Source organism: Ictalurus punctatus, chromosome 1 (assembly GCF_001660625.3).
Source record: "Ictalurus punctatus breed USDA103 chromosome 1, Coco_2.0, whole genome shotgun sequence".
Taxonomy (NCBI): Eukaryota; Metazoa; Chordata; class Actinopteri; order Siluriformes; family Ictaluridae; genus Ictalurus; species Ictalurus punctatus.
In genome coordinates this window covers 4,032,936-4,053,023 of record NC_030416.2, presented here as the reverse complement: position 1 = coordinate 4,053,023, position 20,088 = coordinate 4,032,936, and the positions used below count along the sequence as shown (strand labels likewise).

At 37.5% G+C, this 20,088-nt stretch overlaps 3 protein-coding genes across 3 annotated transcripts; all 3 read right to left on the bottom strand.

The window, feature by feature from the left end:
• Nucleotides 1–5,377: 5,377 nt before the first annotated feature.
• Nucleotides 5,378–11,072, bottom strand: LOC108270505 (C-C chemokine receptor type 5). Its single transcript, XM_017477271.3, has 2 exons — nt 7,314–11,072; nt 5,378–6,770 (listed from the first exon to the last, which is right to left on the bottom strand). Exons 1-2 carry the CDS (start codon nt 7,357–7,359, stop codon nt 5,725–5,727), a joined length of 1,092 nt encoding a protein of 363 aa, XP_017332760.1. The 5' UTR covers nt 7,360–11,072; the 3' UTR covers nt 5,378–5,724.
• A 147-nt stretch (nt 11,073–11,219) lies between these two features.
• On the bottom strand, nt 11,220–13,144 carry LOC108270506 (C-C chemokine receptor type 4). Its single transcript, XM_017477275.3, has 2 exons — nt 13,084–13,144; nt 11,220–12,483 (listed from the first exon to the last, which is right to left on the bottom strand). The coding sequence occupies exons 1-2, from the start codon at nt 13,109–13,111 to the stop codon at nt 11,441–11,443; spliced, it is 1,071 nt and encodes a 356-aa protein (XP_017332764.1). The 5' UTR covers nt 13,112–13,144; the 3' UTR covers nt 11,220–11,440.
• A 3,480-nt stretch (nt 13,145–16,624) lies between these two features.
• On the bottom strand, nt 16,625–18,585 carry LOC108274740 (C-C chemokine receptor type 4). The gene is made up of 2 exons (XM_017485083.3): nt 18,510–18,585; nt 16,625–18,174 (listed from the first exon to the last, which is right to left on the bottom strand). The coding sequence occupies exons 1-2, from the start codon at nt 18,535–18,537 to the stop codon at nt 17,126–17,128; spliced, it is 1,077 nt and encodes a 358-aa protein (XP_017340572.1). The 5' UTR covers nt 18,538–18,585; the 3' UTR covers nt 16,625–17,125.
• Nucleotides 18,586–20,088: the final 1,503 nt, after the last annotated feature.

Below are 20,088 nucleotides of genomic sequence, written 5' to 3'. Positions count from 1 at the left end.
CAAATTGGTGCGGTCCTCAGTAATTATCTTCGCTTGTACATTCGGAGTTGCTTTCTGTGATGTCCCAGAGCCTAGTGATTGCTGTGTTATTTACTGCTCATTCAGTAAACAACCAACAAGTTTCTGCTTTTATCGGACATCATCTCAGATAGGAAACTGGATTCACTGTTCTTATCGGAAACGTGGCATAAACAAAATGATGGACTTCTCTTTAGCCAGAATACTCCAAAGGGCTATGGGCTGTTTGATCTCGTGCAACTCATGGCAGAAGTGGAGGAAACATTGTAGTAGACAAACTGCAACTTGACATCATCACTGTGTGTGTATTACAGTTTCCATCATTTGAACACTTTGTGTTGAGTCTCTCTGCCTCCAAAGCAACTGTCATCGCTACCGTCTATCAACCGCCAAAGCCAAATGAAGCTTTTTTGTCTAAGTTTGCTGATTTATTGTGTTTTAAATTCAAGAGAATCTTTATCTTGGGAGGGTTTTAATACAGACATTGACAAAAATGACTGTGTGATGACAAAGGACTTTTTATTTTTACTGGATTGTTTTAATCTTACAGTTTATTAGTGGCCCAACACACAGCAAAGTTCATACTCTAGACCATGTGATTGCAAATGATTAATTAGTGTCTCAGCTGTCTTCTGTTGATATTGGTCTTTCTGACCATTTGGTAATCTTTTTAAATCTGGAACTGCCTCTTCTTTGTACATCATCTTCACACACTGTTCATTTACGTAAATTGAAATCAATGAATCCAACAGTTTTCGCAGACTCTGTCGTTTCCTCTCTTCATGGATTCTGATCAGCTCCTCTTGAAGATAAGATTTTACAGGGGAATAATATTCTCGATTCTAATCTGGACTCCTTTTCTCCCTTGAAGCCATGCAATGTGACTGTTGCTCATTCTGCTCCTTGGTATAATGTCACCTTGCGCTCTATGAATTCAGCTTGTCCTAAAATGCAGCGCAAGTGACGTGACTCTGGCTTGAATGTATTTTTTCAAGCTTGGAAACAGAGCCTGGGGGAATATAGAGCTGCAATTGAGTCTACAAGATCTGCTTATTTTTCTCAGATTATTGAGAATAATCAAAGTAATCCCAGGCATCTCTTCTGTACTATAAACAAACTCCTCAAAGTGGCACCTCTTTACCTGTTTCAAATCAGTTATGTAATGAGTTTTTCTTTATTTATTCAGTTCTAAAATTGACAATGTTTATAACCTATTTCATGCTACACCTGTTTCCTCTTTAACACTCTGCTTGCCTAATATCTCCGGCACATCTTTCACAAATGTTTTCTCAAATTGACTCAGAGTTTCTTACTAGGGAGGTTTCATGTATGAAAGCCACCACTTGCATGCTTGATCCCCTCACTACAAGCTTATTTAAATCTTGTTTGAATTCTTTCTGCCCGATTCTTCTCAGCATTATTAACAACTCTGTGCACTGGTCTTGTACCAGCAGCATTGAAAACTGCTGCTGTAACCCCAGTTCCAAAAAAGCATGATCTTGATTTGGACAATTTAAATAATTAGCATCTTGCATCAAACCTTCCCTTTTTAGCAAAAAAATGTAGAACATGTTGTGGCTTTGCAACTTCATAATCACCTTACTGTTAATAATCTTTTCGAGCCCCTTCAGTCTGGTTTTCGTAAACGTCACAGTACAGAGATAGCTTTGCTTAAGGTTATGAATGATCTGTTAATAGCCTCAGATTCTGGTTCTCTTTCCATCTTTATCTTTCTTGATCTTAGCGCTGCTTTTGACACTGTCAATCACAACCTCTTACTCAACCAACCTGAAAATGTCTGGTGTTTCTGAGACTGTTATAACCTGGTTTAGATCTTATCTCTCTAATCGCCACCAGTTTGTTTATATGAGAGGTTTCAAGTCTGAGATCGGCTCTGTTCCTACTGGTGTCCCTCAGGGATCAATTTTAGGCCCCTTAATTTTTAGTATTTATATATTTCCTCTTGGATTGCTCTAAAGATCACTCAGGCTTCATTATCACTTCTATGCAGATGATGCTCAGATTTATATTCACTCTAAGCCTGGTCAAAATGTGGCTGTTTCTTTTCCCTCGCATTGTATTTCTAAGATAAAAACATGGATGACCCAAAACCTTTTGTGTCTTAATAGTGATAAGACTGAGGTTTTGCTTATTGGCTCTTCTCATCTGCTTTGTAAAGCTGGTTTACTAATGTTGAAGGTAAACGTCTCTGCTTTGGAGTTCCAAACTAAATAAAAAAATCTAGGTGTCATATTTGATTCAAGTTTGTCTTTTGACCCACACATACAATCTACTGTCAAGGATTCCTTTTTTCATCTCAGAAATATTGCTAGACTTTGCCCTATGTTATCTTGTCCTGTGATTGAAAGGCTTATCAACACTTTTGTATTTTCTCGTATTGATTACTGCAGTGCACTTCTTGCTCAGGGTTCCTAAAGCCACACTAAATAAATTGCAATGTGTGCAAAAGTCTGCTGCTAGGATCCTGACTGCTGTCAGGAGAAATGAACACATCACTCCAATACTGAATTCCTTGCACTGGCTCAGGTTTCGAGTTGATTTTAAAATCCTTATGTTCACATATAAGGCACTGTATGGTCTGGCCCCCCAGTATCTGTCTGCGCTTTTAAATTGATATACTACCAAGCATCATTTGCACTCCGCTCAGGCTGTCCCACAAACACGGTTGCATTCTGTAGGGGACAGGGCTTTCTCATCCTATGCTCCTAGACTCTGGAATGCACTCCCTGTTCATATTAGAGATGCACAGAATTTGAGCATTTTTAAATTTAATTTTTTTTAGTTTAGCTTTTTCATAATGGTTTTAATCATTTTGTATTCGAGTCTGGTTTTTTTTTGTATGTTTGTGTTTTTACCTGTGTTTTTTTTTATCTTTATTTTTTATTATTGTGTAAAGTGCCTTGAGAAGCTGCTTTAAAGGCAGCTGCTTTAAAGGCACTATATAAAAATACATATTATTATTATTATTATTATTATTATTATTATTATTATTGTTGTTGTTGTTGTTATTATTATTATTGTTGTTATTATTATTATTATTATTATTATTATTATTATTATTATTATTATTATTATTATTATTAGGGCCCAAGCAACGAAAATGCCGTGCCTCCAGTGCAAACCGGAGGGCTCATGCACCGGAGGTGCAGGGCCCTATTGTTTTCTGCATTTTATTTATTTATTTTTTTCATGCATTCATGTGATTTTAAGGCGTTCAGGTCATGTTAAAAGTAACGAAATTCGACATAGGTGTCAAACCTAGTGAAAATTTAATAGTTACATAGGGCATGGGCATGGTCGAGGACCTCCATAGCACCCCAGAATGCAGGCAATGGTCGGGATGAAGTTGCTCCAATGTGCACGAGGTTTACCATAGTCATTGCTCTCATCAAGTGAGACAAAGTTCACATGGTTGTATCTGACTCCGCACAACAGGAAGTCGGCTATGTTGGATGAAATGTTGGATTTTCAAAGTTTCCCGCGGAGTTTTCAGAGACTTAAGATGGCTGAAAATCCATGAAACTTTATATATGCATTTGTCTTACGGCATTAATTGATGTGATGTTGCATTTTATCATAGTTGGCTAATCGGCTCCATAGCGCCCCACACGTTTTAAATGCAAATTTGACACCTTTGGAATGCTTAAAAGCTCAGGATATTTGGCACACTTATTAAAGTATGGCAAAATGACACATTTATTTGGTCCTTTAACTTAGGTGTGGCCAGTGCACTCCATAGTGCCCCCTAACATTTTTTAATTAGTTTATCACTACAGTTGCCACAAAATTCATTGAATATTCATGAAATTTTGTAGGGACATTGTCCTCACCATGTCGGACATATTACTAATTGGCTTGTATTAGCTCCGCCCAACAGGAAGTCGGCCATTTTGAAATTTGTGCATTTTCCAACTAATTTTTACAAACTCTTTCGTACTGCATCTACAAGGTTAATTGGATTCTCTTGAAATTTGGTGGATTTAACCTCCCGACATATATTATAATAAATTGAGAAGGACTAGTGGATATCTCAAAAGAAATGGAATGACAGGTAATTTAGTTCCTTGACACACAACATTAAACCAGATACAAAGGTCTTTGTGGACAGGACACAGTTGCATTCACATTCATTAAATTTGGCATGAGCATAACTGTCATCATTTCAGAAAATTTTAACATTGGTTTGAGAGAATCCGCCCAACAGGAGGTCGGCCATTTTGAAATTTGTGCATTTTCCAACAAGTTTTCAACTCTGTCCTGTCCACAAAGACTTTTGTATCTGGTTTAGTGTTGTATCTCACGGAAATCAATTCCTTAAGGCTTACACAGCCGTGCAAGGGCCTTACGTCCCACTGTGGCAGGGGGACCTCTCATTATTATTATTATTATTATTATTATTATTATTATTATTATTATTATTATTATTACTGCAGTGGAAAAAAATAACTTTTCCATTAAGGGGTGATGTTTTCCCACTTAAATTTATTTCCAAGGGCATTTTTTTACATTTATAATGTAAAAGGGCAATTTTTCTAACCTTATTAAATGGATGTCATCTTTCATGTCAAAATGGTATGTTTAATCAATAAACTCATTTAGAACAATAAGACACTATAGGGCTCTTACCAATCAAATGAAATCAGTATCAACAAAATCCACCTTTGCACTGCAGAAGTGGCACAGAAGCTGCATCTGAAGTGGCATTTTGTGGCACGAATGCATTTACATTGTAATTTAAATTGCATGAATAATGTTATGATATTAATGTTTTAAATGTAAAAAATTTTGAATATAGAAATCTGAAATGTTATTAAATTAAATTAAATGATAGAAAGTCCTTTGGCATAACTGGTCTTTAGTAGCGACACCAGAGTTGTTCTAATTTGATACAGAACAAATTCAGTGAGATGACTTTAATTACTATTAAGGTTGCAAACATATTTGTTATGTGGGGTGACATTAACCTGGTTGTAAGAAGTAGGTCAGTGTTGCATATACATTGGCTAATGGGGTTTTTTTTATCCAAGGACTTTCTCCTGAGACAGGAAACATCTGAGCATTTGATGCTTGAGGAGCTTTCTCATGGACCCAACTGTGGCAGCTTTGTTTTGGCCAAGGTTTAAGTCATTCAGTGCCTTTGTGTTGTTGCCTCAAATGCACACCATTTCTCTACCACTTTTCTCACATTACTCTCCCACACAGAGACTTCTCTTGCTTTCGGAAAGTTCTCAAAAGGGTTAAGTTCCTAAAAGTCTTGTGAGAATGCATGAACTGTAAGCATGTCAATTTATTAAACAGAACAGATACTTGGATTAGTAAATTACTAATACAATAGGAGCATTGGGTAAACACTTAATGTTTATTTGCACTTTCAACATAATTCAGCTGCTCAGTAAAGACATTGTATGTAATACCTGTTATGCTATATGCAGACCATTTATGCAGTTTTAAATTGAGCTTCTATTCTAAACATACGCATAAGCTGTGCATAACTAACAATAAACGTATAGTAAAACAATTTCACATGACCAAAACAGAATCCCAAAAGAAGCAAAATTGAATAAACGCAATGACATACTTTTAGAAATTCGAAAGCATTGCACCAGTAATGCTGTGCATTGCTGAGCAAATCTGCAGCTTTTTGATTTCCTCTGATAAAACCCCATTGCCATCAGCACCCTGTGACTACATAATCTTTGTCGTGGATATCTCTGAGGAGCGTGAGTACATAGCGCTCCTTCTCTCTGAGAACTCACTGACAATTGTTGTGCACTGACCAAAGCAAACAGGAAACCACTCTTTCAGAATCTTGAGAACTAAATTTCTGAATTTCTGCCCCACAAAGGCATAGATTATGGGGTTGAGGCAGCAGTGACTAAACGCTATGGTTTCCACCCACTGCATAGCCATATGCCGGTCCTGTTCCCACTGACAGGTGTTCATGTAGCCCAATTTGTGCAGGAACTTCAGGAAGACGACTATGTTGTAGGGCGTCCAGAAGAGGAAGAAAATAATGATCAAGACAAGGATGAGCCTGACAGCTTTGTGTTTCTTCTGAGACTTCAAGGCCATTAAGATGGGGATGATACGCGAGTAGCAGAACACCATCACTGAGAGAGGAATGATCAAGCCGAGGATGTTCAGCTCAATGTAAGAGAAGGACTCCCATGCTGTCCCTTGTGGATATTCCACCTTGCATGTACTACCATCTGATTCATTCTTCACTTTGGAGAAAATGATGGTTGGCAGAGAAGCTCCCAAGCTAAGTGCCCACATAAAGAAAGCCACAGCTATGCCAGCTCTGACAGACCGGTGCTTGGAGAAGAGAGAGTTATGGGCATGGACAATGACGGCATAGCGGTCTACAGTCATGAGGATCATGAAGAAGATACTTCCATAGAATCCCAGCATGTAGAGTGCTGTCACTGCATGACACATGAAGCCCCCGAAGGTCCACTCAGAGATGGCGGCGTAATGGCCCCAGAAAGGCAATGAGATCAGGAAGAGGAGGTCTGAAAGGGCCAGGTTGAAGAGACACACATCTGTCACATTTGACCTGTTGTGGTACTTGATAAGGACACATAACACCATGCCATTGCCAATGAATCCCACAATGAAGACAATGCTGTAGAGGGTAGGAAGGAAGACTTGGCTGAAGGCCCTTACATTGTTGTTGTTGCACGTCTGGTACATGTCAGGAGCCATGGCATAGTAATCGTTGTAATCATCAGCTGTTTAAGAAAAAAAATCACCTTTGTTATCAAGCATCACTACATATGTAAGTTTGTCAAAATTGTGTTGCTGTGGTAAAATAGAATTTAGCATAAAGGAAATTCCTCAGGTTAAATGTTGTTTCTGTGGAAAATTCAGTAATGACCTGTAATGTCCTCTATTCATAGCTAGAAATATCATGTAATCTGGTAATCTACTCAAGACCAGCCGCTTAAATTAAATTCTTGGAGATCACTCCTCTGGAGAGTTTGACCATCTACCAACAAACAAACTGGATGCAACTGATTCATTCGCGCAATTTAACACAGGTTTTATCAGGTATGGTGAGGGTCTGCAAAAATCCAACTACAGATCAGGAAAAGTTTTTATTTCAAACTGTTTTATTTTTTTAAAATAAATACATAAGTAAATAACTCAACGAACCCACATTTAAGTTAGAGAAACAAAGTACTTGATATTACTTTTAGCAAAACCAAGTGCATTTCCAACTACAGAAGAAATTTTAACAATAATGAAATTGGAATAAGGCAACTTAAACTTACATGTATTGCTGGAGTTTGTCATATTGCTGGAGTATGTCAGAGCCATGTCTCATTAGTTCAAATGCTGACTGTCAAATCAGGTTATGTACATTAAACTTCAATCTGATAACAGATTCAATCTGATAAGAGACTGAGCTGCAGTTTCCTGAGGCGGATCTTCTTTGTATTGACGAAATACTGAATATGAGTATATCTTACCACATCATACACATGAGTATATCTTACCAAAAAATGCACCCACAATGTTGTTTAGAAGTTTTAGGCTGATACCTAGAACTTTTTATTGTACCAGGCTTGAGTTCAGAAACTAATACAATATATTTCTAAGTTAATACATGTTTAAAGAAATACTCGTGAAATGATGCCAAACATTTTTATTCAAGCAAAAATATTTAAGTTCCTGACAGTGTTATTTGTGACCTCTTAGTAACTAACACTGATGTTCTACTACTCCAATATCATCCCCATATCCCCATATTAACGATGCCATGATGTCTCATGTCCGGCTAATACTGTTCTTGCTCTGTCGTACAGCACTGTCAACTGCATTGCCAAAAAAAAAAAAAACCTTTTAAAAGTTTTCAAGTGTAGATCAATCTTCTCTATAAGCATGTAGTTATCATTATCTAATTACTATGAATGAATATTTACCACAACATCACCATCTAACAAGTAAAACTGCACCTGACTGCATAACCACAGATGAACATATTCTATTATAGCCTCGGGCTATCTAGCTAGCTCCTATAGCTTAGTGTAATCTAAAAGATGTAGCAAACAATGATGGCCACTGACTAGTTAGCTAGCTAGCATTTAGCTAGCCATGACAGAAGTTAGCCCTGTACTTCATGGTTAGCCAATAACAGGAAATGAAATTACAGGTAAAGAGCAGACAGAAAGAAAAACAAGTTTAATTAAGCTGTTTGTCACAAGAAACAAACTAAATATTTCAATATGAAGATAGTGATCATGCACTAAAAATGGTATGATTTTTATTTAGTTTTATAGCTAGACTATATGGCCAAAAACATGTGGACACCTGACCATCCCACACATGTGGTTCTTCCACAGTTGTATAGTTACTTTACTGGAACTAAGAGGTTCAAACCTGTTCCAGCTTAACAATGCCTCTGTGCACAAAGCAAGCTCCATGAAGACATGGTTTGCCAAGGAGTAGAAGAATGTGACTGGTTTACACAGATTCCTGACCTCGATGCCACTGAACACCTTTGAGATGAACTGAAACACCGACTGCACGCCATGCTTCCTCACCCAACATCAGTACCTGACCTCTCGAATGCTTTTGTGGCTGAAATAAGAAAATCTCCACATATATGTTACCAAATCTACTGCAAAGTCTTCCCAGAAGAGTGGTGTTTATTGTAACTGCAAAGGAGGGACTAAATCTGGAATGGGGCGTTCAACAAAGACATATGGATGTGATGGTCTGGTGTCCGCAAACTTTTTCCCAAATAGTGTACATGTATGTGGGTAATTATGGGCCATTTTAAATATATGCCCATTCATTTGTGACACTGAAAACCCATTTTTCCTCTTCTCTTGTTATAGTTTATATAGAACATGGTTGCTAAGGTTAATTTAAAGATATAGGACATTAGTTCCTATTCAAAATGCACACAAAAGTAACAAAGGGATGACTTCCACAGCATCTGTTTATTATTATTAATTGCTGTGCAACTCGTGTTTTTTGTTTTGAGATGGATAAAACTGCATTCTGAGATGCTTTTCTGCTCACCGTTTTTGTAAAGAGTGGTTTATGTGAGTTGCTGTAAGCCTTCCTGTCACCTCAGACTAGTCTGGTCATTCTCCTCTGATCTCTCTTATCACAGACCTGCCGCTCACAGTAACTGTAAAATTCAGTAATGGGCTGCAGAGCCCTCTACTGGTAGCTCAAAATATTAGTTGATTTCAGTCGTTTAATCTAGGCCAGGGGTTCCTAGAGATTACTGCCCTGTGGAGTTTGATATTTTTCCTACTGTGAACAGAACTAATCTGACTAAACTGGTGGAAATCCTTAATATTTGGAGCATCTCTGGGAGTCTGGAAAAAAAAAATGAGACTCTGCAGGACGATAACTTGAGAGCTGTGGCTCGGGATCAGAGGTATTCAGTGAAAATGTATAAAAGGTGAATATCATTCACATGTATATCAATTTTGAAACCTTTGTTATTCCTGTAAAGTGTTCACAATTGGACATTCCTAACTGCTGTCATGTACGGAAACCCTAAGCAGCATTATTAATTCTTTCTCGTTTTCTTGTGGTCTCGACTTAATTTTTCTGTGTACTTCCATCATCCTTTGTGCTAAAGTCAATGTTTTTTTGTTTTTTTTTACTGGGTTTTTGGTTAAATGCCTGAAATAAGGTCTAGGATGAAGACAAGCTCACGATATTTTCTCATTTTATTCTACGACATAAAATACATCAGTAATACACCACTCGTGATTTTTTTAAAGCTTTTACGTGGTTTGAAAAAGGCGGTTGCTAACAAGTGGCTCAAAGAGACTATAGAGGTTGTCGGGGACGTTAAACATCATCGCGCCGAACAGGAAAACTCATCTACTACAGCCTCATTGTGTTTATATTCACACTCTTACAAACTATTTCAACTCAAACTTTCCAACTTGTAGATTTATCAATTTATAGCATTTTCCGATTGTATTATTTTTAAAATAAAGTTTGAAAGAGTTGTCGGAAGCGTAGCGGTGGTGACGTTAAAGCCATGCGACCGTGGTGTACTTCGTTTATAGCTTCTGGCGAGTGTATAGGCTTCAAAATTCATTTAAGTTGTGTTCATTTGTGAAGATTATCTTAATGAACAAAACGTGTAAGAATCATAAACTTTTGTTTGTCACAGAGTTTATTTTCTGCAATAATGCAAAAATCAATGGAAAAATCCTTTTGGATTTTTGTCGAGGGAACCAGCGTGATGTTAACTTCCGGGTTGGCCAACAAAAATACCTCATGCCTGCAGGATCAAGGACTTCCACATTAGTGTCCGACATTTGAGAAGGGAGACACACTCCCTTCTCTCTTAATGTGGAGATAAAGTCTGTCTCTACACCGGGCAGCAGTTATTACATTTATGATGGTGAAGATGTCAACGTGCATGTAACACCAGTCCCATTCACAAGGCGCGAGATTAAATAACACTGTAAGGAAACAGCTTTTGATGTGTCAAGATCACTAGAAAACCCAAAGAAAAAAATAATAATACATTCCCGCTTAGGGCTTCCATACTCACATCTTTGCAACTGACAAATAATACTGATTACATTATATTAAATTTACTATCAAACTTTCACTGCTGGGCCTTAACCCTTAACCTTTATCCCAATTGCCATCAATGTAACTTCGGGATGGTAAAAATAATGCTGTTTCGAGTCAGGCCAAATCACACCACCCTATCATTAATTGTTTTCTTATGTTGACTTTTAATTAAGTACATTTTGTTATATATTAAATGCACTGGGGGAACTTTTTTCATCCCATCATGACTCAGAATGTGACATTACACATTTTTTCTTAGCATTGAAGGTGCAAACAGGTTTTTTTCAAAACTTTTGAAATGATTAATCAGAATAACGACAGGTCTATTATTAGCGTCCCATCATTGCTCATGTGTTCAGTGGGGTGAAATATCAAACCTCTAGGAACCTTCTTTCAAAATAAAATCAAATAAAATAGACGGGCTCCGTATACATAATGACGTATGTAGAGTATGACATATATATATAACACGCAAACATTTACATCTTAATGAGATTTAATTGAAATGTAAACGTCATGTGATTGCGTATTATAAGAATAGAATATATATATATATATATATATATATATATATATATATATATATATATATATATATATATATTAATGAGCTCTGACACCTTTTGATTGCTGCATGCTCTGTTACAAGCATAAACATTTTAAATTACGCACAACCTATGCAAATAGCATTAACTTAAAAAGTAAAATAATGACAATGTGTAACCAAAAAACTTCTTAAGAAAAAGTTAAATCAAACCAAAGTATGAAGAATTGTGAAATGCGCTTTGGTGATAACACCTGGAATGATTAGTCCAGGTTTTACCTGCTGAACTTTTGGCTACACAATCTTTGTGCTGGAAATCATTGAGGAGCGTGAGGACATAGAGCCCTTCCTCTCTGAGAACTCACTGCCGATTGTTGTGCACCGACCAAAGCAAACAGGAAACCACTGTTTTAGTATCTTGAGAACCAAAGTCCTGAATTTCTGCCCCACAAAGGCGTAAATTATGGGGTTGAAGCAGCAGTGACTGAACGCTATGGTTTCCACCCATTGCGTAGCCATGTGCAGGTCCTGTTCCCACTGACAGGTGCTCATGTAGCCTAATTGGCGCAGGAACTTCAGGAAGATGACAATGTTGTAGGGCGTCCAGAAGAGGAAGAAAATAATAACCAAAGCCAGGATGAGCCTGACAGCTTTGTGTCTCCTCTGAGACTTCATCGCCATTAAAATGGGGATGATGCGCGAGTAGCAGAACACCATCACCGAAAGAGGAAAGATCAAGCCGAGGATGTTCAGTTCAATGTAAGAGAATAACTTCCATGCTGTCCCTTCTGGATATTCCTCTTTGCATATCCACCCGTTTGATTCATTCTTCACTATGGAGAAAATGATGGTTGGCAGAGAAACTCCCAAGCTAAGTGCCCACATAAACAAAGCCTGGGCTATGCCAGCTCTGACAGACCGGTGCTTGGAGAAGAGAGAGTTATGGGCATGGACAATGACAGCGTAGCGGTCCAAGGTCATGAGGATCATGAAGAAGATACTTCCATAAAATCCCAGCATGTAGAGCGCTGTCACTGCATGACACATGAAGCCCCCGAAGGTCCACTCAGAGATGGCAGCGTAGTGAGCCCAGAAAGGCAAAGAGATCAGGAAGAGGAGGTCTGAAAGGGCCAGGTTGAAGAGACACACATCTGTCACATTTGACCTGTTGTGGTACTTGACCAGGACACACAGCACCAGGCCATTTCCAATGAATCCCACGATGAAGACAATGCTGTAGAGGGAAGGAAGGAAGACTTGGTTGAAGGCACTTACATTGGTGTTGTTGCAGAGCTGGAAGTTGTCATCTAGACCTCCGTAATCAGAGTATTCATCTGCTGTTTATGAAACAAACAATGGTCTTTTTGACAAAAATTAAAATGCAATAATACATACTAAAAAAGGCTAATACATGTTTTTCTGTGTGGCTACACTTTAAAAAAAAAAAGCAGATGCAATTGCTAGTGTGCCTTTTTATTATCAACAACTCGACAATAATAATAACAATAATAACAATAATAATAATAATAATACATTTATTTTATATAGCGCCTTTCTCACACCCAAGGTCACTTTACACAGTATATACACATATATACCCCTAAACACATAAACATACATAACATATATATATATATATATATATATATATATATATATATATATATATATATATATATATATATATATATATATATATATATTTTCACATATACATACATAACTTGTCACTGGTTTTACATCACAAATGTTGGTACTGTGCTGGATCGCCATCTGTTGGGAGCTATAAATAATGTCTGTTTTCAGTAATCTGCTCTAGACAGTATGAAAGTGTTTTGTTGTTTTTTTAGAAATTTCAAACACACTTTGCTAACTGGAGTAATGACCATTGACAGCCATTACAATTAAATGATGCAAAATGGAAACGTTCCACCTACTTGTCACGTTGGGGTACATCGTAGCCATGTCTCCTCAGTGCCAGACTGACTGTGACAGCAGGCTGTGGAAGCTGCTAGTGTATATGAATAGGCTGAGCTGCTATTTCCTAGGGTGGGGCTTTCCTTCTGACAGGAAAGTATTTATTAGTCATTTTAACACCTTGTATTTAAGATCTTTTATATACATACGTATACAACAAGCTACTTTGTTATCATGGCCATTAATAAAAGTACTATACAACTAAAATGGAATTGAAATTCAATTGAATGCACATACATTCAATTGTGTTATATAGCATAATCCCCACTGTAAACTTTTAATGAGAAGCACTTTAAATGCATATTCAGTTATTAAATTAGCAATTAAAAATAAATGCATAAAAGAAACAGGACTGACTGCAGCCCTAATAGTCTAATGATTTACTTAAAGAATAAAAATGTTCTTAGCATGGACAGTATATACAGGGTTTTCAAGTAATAAGTGTATAATATAATTATATTTTCAGCTACACTTCATCAAATTACTGAATATTTATACAGTGAGATAAAATATAAAGAATCAATGATCACAGGACAATGTAACATACAGTGCAAGGTTAAAGTTAGTGTTATGACACTAACAGATTTGTTTTGCATTAGGAAAAAAAACTCCAAAGATGTTTAGCTACAAGAACAAAGAAAAGACACCAGGCAAATTGCCGAATGCTTATAATTTCCCCAAGTTTCCTTATTTGCATTTATTTATCTATTTATTTTGTACTTCTTTGTTAGTTTGAATCTTTTCTCACTTATTGCTCATGGAAATCATTCGCATTGTGCTGCAGTGCCACCTATTGGTACATGTCTGAACTGACATAAACATTCCACAAGCCTGGGTCTTTAATGTATAGCAGTAATCCTGTGTTTAAAAATGCTACTTAGATTTTTAGCCCTCTGGCTGTTCCTGAAGGTAAAATTAACTCTGAGAATTACTGTTAGTAGGATGTTGTAAAGGATCAGCTCACTTAGTGGTTAGCACGTTCGCCTCACACCTCCATGGTCCGGGGTTCGATTCCCGATGGGGTTTGCGGTGTGGGGTTTGCGGTTTGGGGTGTGTGGAGTTTCCTCCAGGTAAGCTGGTTTCCTCCCCCAGTCCAAAGAAATACATGGTAGGCTGATTGGTGTGTCCAAAGTGTCCGTAGTGTATGAATGGGTGTGTGAGTGTATATGTGATTGTGCCCTGCGATGGACTGGCACAATGTCCAGGGTGTACCCCGCCTTGTGCCCGATGCTCCCTGGGATTGGATCCAGGTTTCCCCGCGACCCTGAAGAAGGAGTAAGCGGTAGAAGATGGATGGATGGATTCAAGTCTTGCCACCTCACAGGTCCAGGATCCAGGATCTGTGCTTCGATTCTGAGCTTCTGTAGAGTGAGACTTGCTTGATTAAAGCTCTAGCTGCTTAGGAGCATTCTTGTAAGGTGTCCAAACCAGCTCAAATGCCACCCCTCAATTCAAAGCAGCGGGCTCTACTCGTTGAGAAGCTTCTTATCCTATCATGTAAAATAAGTCCAGCAATCAGGAACCTACTTTTGGTCACTACCCAAATGCCTGCCAGAGGTTCAGAAGACCTCCTTCTTCAGCTTGAGTGCTTCCCTCACTACTGGTGTCCACCAGCCCATCTCAGGGTAACTACCATAACAGGTACGGACAGCCTTCTGGCCATACCCTCTTTCAGCTACCTCTAAGATTGAGGACTTGAACATAGTCTATTCAGACTCAATGTCCTTGAACACACATTTTAGAGTTTTGTCTTTCCTCAGGAGCTCTATGGAGTCATTAGCAATTACTTAGTCAAGCATCTGCTTCAACTTCTCCAAGAAATAGTCATGTACAAACACCACTCAGAGTTTTCCTTTCTAAGAGTTAAAATCTCATTGAGGCAAATGTCTTGTACTCTGGGAAAACCCCCAACTGGGGACTGGAGTGTGTCCCCACACTGAGGTGGATGACAACTCTAGAGTAGGAAAGATATCAACTTGGTAAAAGTCAAAAAATAAAAATATTTCTTGCAGGAGCCCTTAATGTGTGAGGATGTAAGGCCAACTATATCTGGCCCATACTTTTCCATCTAACACACTAACTCTGGCTCTTTTCCCACCAGTGTGGTGGCAAAGTGACATTCCATCTTCCCAAAGCCAGGTTCCATTAGTAGGGCTACAGAGATATTGTGCTTTGTATGTGAATGTGATACAATGGTTTATCATGTTAAGGAACAGATTCATGTCAAGCTGCATTAAAGTACAGTATAACACATGCATGTTGTTTAGCACTAATGCACTAATACACAGTGTTACTACTGTCAACTTTTTGCACCAAGCACCTAATATTGACTCAATTAGTGCACTTTGATTTATTTATCATAGTCCCTCATACTTGTAAATAATAATAATAATAATAATAATAATAACAACAACAACAATAATTGTTTAGAAAGATGGATTTCTTTTGTTTGAAAAACCATTTACAAAATGCTTGAACCCTAATTGTCCTTAATTGTGTATCTGAACTGTTAAAACTTATTTAACTTTACACCAGTAAATATAACTATAAATGGATATGATGCAAACGGTGCCATTTCTTAAAGAAAATAAAAATGGAAATTGTTGGCAAATCACTGTGGCATGAGAGGACTAAAACACTTCAGGATGTGCTGTTATTGGGAAATAATCAGCTTCAGGGTGGGAACAGTAAAAGCACACCATCAAAATGTTTTATTTCTCACTTAATGCATATGAACTATTACAATAAATATATTTTGTTTGTCTCAGATGCTTCCTGTGCCAAATGCAAGACTATGCCAATGCTAACTCAACAGGCATGGCAAGCTGGCCTAAAACCCAAGGTTGGGGGCCAGGCCTAAAATCCTGGTCCAGCCAGGAAAGCCTTTTGAAACGCAAATACTAAGACGTTGTGCTGGAGGAAAAAGCCCAGAAATTGCCTTGAGGCTCTCTCTGAGCAGATGAAGTCATTGACATCAGACATGGCTCAGATACAATAACTGGTTTTGGAGCTGAAGGTAAATACAATACTTCATGCCCCATGGTGAAACTCTTCCAACTCACCTTGATCCTGGTTCTGGCAGCATCCAGAGGGGTTTGAACTATCAGCTCGCAGATGCAAGTGTCAGACTCCGAATCAGCCATGATGTGAGCTCTGGGTACTTTCATGTCATGTTCAGCTTCATATCAGGCCACATCACCTCACCCCGTCACTGATTATTTTCCAGTAATAGTATGTTTGGTTTTATTTCTTACTTAAGGCATATAAACTAGTACAGTTGAATACATTATGTTATATAGTGTATGCCACAAGCGCTTGGCTGCATGGGGAGGTGGCGGAGGGGGATTTTTCTGCTATTATTCAGTATGTGGCATCAAGCATTGAAATATCAAACCTCGAATTAGGATCATAATTCAAAATACAAGAAAATAGAGGGGCTTCAGAAACACAATTATGCTGTGCAAATAGTATGACAAATATATGACAAGAAAAGATTTCTTAAGTCTTAATGTGATTTAATGATGCTTGATATAAAATGATTACATATTATGTGAGATGGCACTATTTACATTCAGTAAAATATATCTCTAAAATTGCCTCACAACACCATTTGCATGCTGTAAGCAATACATGCTCATTTCATTTAAAAATGGAAAACTAAGCACATAAAGTACACAAAAACTATACATAAACAACAATGACCAAATAAGTAGAAAAAAAAATACATAAGGACAACATGTCAATAAAAAGTATCTGTACTTAATACGCAGGATTTAACCAAAGTATGGAATTGTGAACTTTTTACAAATTTATATGCAATGTTTTAACAGTAAGGGTTACAGTTTTAATTTTCAATGATTAACCCAGATTTCAGGTGTTGCACTTTTGGCTACACAAATAGAATTGTGAACTTTTTACAAATTTATATGCAATGTTTTAACAGTAAGGGTTACAGTTTTAATTTTCAATGATTAACCCAGGTTTCAGCTGTTGCACTTTTGGCTACACAATCTTTGTGCTGGAAATCACTGAGGTCCGTGACGACATAGAGCCCTTCCTCTCTGAGAACTCACTGCCGATTGTTGTGCACCGACCAAAGTAAACAGGAAACCACTGTTTTAGTATCTTGAGAACCAAATTCCTGAATTTCTGTCCCACAAAGGCGTAGATTATGGGGTTGAGGCAGCAGTGACTGAACGCTATGGTTTCCACCCATTGCGTAGCCATGTGCAGATCCTGTTCCCACTGACAGGTGCTCATGTAGCCTAATTGACGCAGGAACTTCAGGAAGATGACGATGTTGTAAGGCGTCCAGAAGAGGAAGAAAATAATTATCAAGACCAGGATGAGCCTGACAGCTTTGTGTTTCTTCTGAGATTTTATGGCCATTAAGACGGGGATGATGCGCGAGTAGCAGAACACCATCACAGAGAGAGGAACAATCAAACCAAAAAGGTTCAGTTCAATGTACGAGAAAAACTTAAATGCTGACCCTTCTGGATATTCCTCTTTGCATATCCACCCGTTTGATTCATTCTTCACTTGGGAGAAAATAATAGTTGGCAGAGAAGCTCCCAAGCTAAGTGCCCACATAAAGAAAGCCACAGCTATGCTAGCTCTGACAGACCGGTGCTTGGAGAAGAGAGAGTTATGGGCATGGATAATGACAGTATAGCGGTCCAAGGTCATGAGGATCATGAAGAAGATACTTCCATAGAATCCCAGCATGTAGAGCGCTGTCACTGCCTGACACATGAAGCCCCCGAAGGTCCACTCAGAGATGGTGGCATAGTGGGCCCAGAAAGGCAATGAGATCAGGAAGAGGAGGTCTGAAAGGGCCAGGTTGAAGAGGCACACATCTGTCACATTTGACCTGTTGTGGTACTTGACAAGGACACATAACACCATGCCATTGCCAATGAATCCCACGATGAAGACAATGCTGTAGAGGACAGGTATGAAGACTTGGCTAAAAGCACTTACATTGGTGTTGCTGCAGAGCTGTGTGTTTTCATCAAATATTTGATTGTAATATTCAGAGTAGTCCTCAGCTATATATGAAACAAACAATGGTCTCATTATCACAGAAAAGTACAATGCAATAATAAATGAAAAGGTCAATAATAATAAATAATAATACATTACAAAAGGCTAACACGTTTTTTTCTGATGCTATTGTTACTATGCCCTTTTTTTAATCATCTAAAACTATTTGCCTTTGTTTTAACATCAGACATTTATTTTGGTACTCTGTTGGATCGCCATCTATTGAGAGCTTTAAATAATGTCTGTTTTCAATCATTTGCTCTAGAGTCTAGACAGTGTGAAAGTAGTAGCTAAGTAGTTGCCAGACTTAACAATGATGCAAAATGAAAGTTCCACCTACTTGTCAGGTTGGAGTACATCGTGGCCATGTCTCCTCAGTCCCAGACTGACTGTGAAAACAACTGTGGAAGCTGCTATATGAGTAGGCGGAGCTGCAATTTCCTGGGGTGGGGCTTTATCCTACTGACAGAAAAGTTATTGTAACACCATGTATTTGAGAAATATAATTTTGTTTACATCCATATACAGCAAGCTGATTTTTGGCAATGTCCATTGTTAAAAGTGCTATACGAATAAAATTGAATTGAAATTGGAAAAATCTAACGTTTCAAGGGTCACAATACAAAACACCATACAGTGCAAGATTAGTTTTATGACACAGATTTGTTTTGCATCGCAAAAAAACTGCCGAATGCTTATAATTTTCCAAAGTTTCTTTCCTTCTTTTTCTTTGTGGTTGTGGTAAAAATGGAATTGAGCCTATAGAACATTTCTTGTAGTTCTTTTTCAGTTTTATTTGATTTCAATATTTTCTTATATGATTTCAATATTAGTATTGTGCTGCAGTGCCACCTGTTGTTACATTTATGAACTGGCATGAAACAAAATAAACAAAAAGGAAATAGAAATAGAAAACAAAAACAAATTAGGTGATAAACTGAAGCTTGCAAAAGAAAACACTTAAGACTTTAATGTATAGTGATAATACCATTTTTAAAAAATAGTTTTTTGTTTTGTTTTTTTTTTGTTTTTTTAGCCCTCTGGCTGTTCATGAAGATAAAAAGATTCAGCTCTCTAGAGATTAAAGACCATAACATTTCAATAGATTTCAGAATATAAGTATATAATCTGTGTGTGGATTATATATTGACTTTTTGGGGGGTCAGGTTTTTATCTGTTTGCCCAGATTAACTAGTTCATGTAATGCAGATGCGTGCTTCAGTGGACCGAATTTAGCCAATTTAATTAAAATGGATTTTATTTATTGAACAAAAAATATGCAGTTAATAAGCAAAAAATGAATAGAGCCATGAATGCCTTAAAAAAGACATATCTACTCTCTGAACTACTCCTCAACCTACTTGTCTTTTCTTGCCAGTAATAAAAAAAAAAAACTGTCTGTTCCCTTTCTCTGTTTCCTTACTCATGAAATCAATAGTGTCAAGTTAAATCTGAGTGCAAAAAAGGCCTCTGTTATTTATATGTGAAAAGGTCACTGCATTAATAATAATAATAATAATAATAATAATAATAATAATAATAATTCCTTACAGTTATATGGCGCTTTTCTAGACACTAAAAATACTTTACATGTGAATAAATGTGTAGCCTGGTTTGTCTGGCTTTCTTGTCACCATCTTTTGACCCAACAAAATGACACAAACATCTGATTTGATTATAATTATGTACATGTAGGCCAATTTGAAGCTAAACCATAAGAAAAACACGTAGAAGTGTTTGCCAACATTGTCCAAGGAGCTTAACAGGTCAGATACATACTGTATATTTTGAGTATTTATATTCCATACATGAGTTCTCAAATCTGATTGGTCAGAAGGTGTTTGGTGTTTAGATTTGGCTGCAAGGAAGATCACAGGTTTATATGAAAGTGCTCATTCGACTTGGAAGGAGTCTCCAGT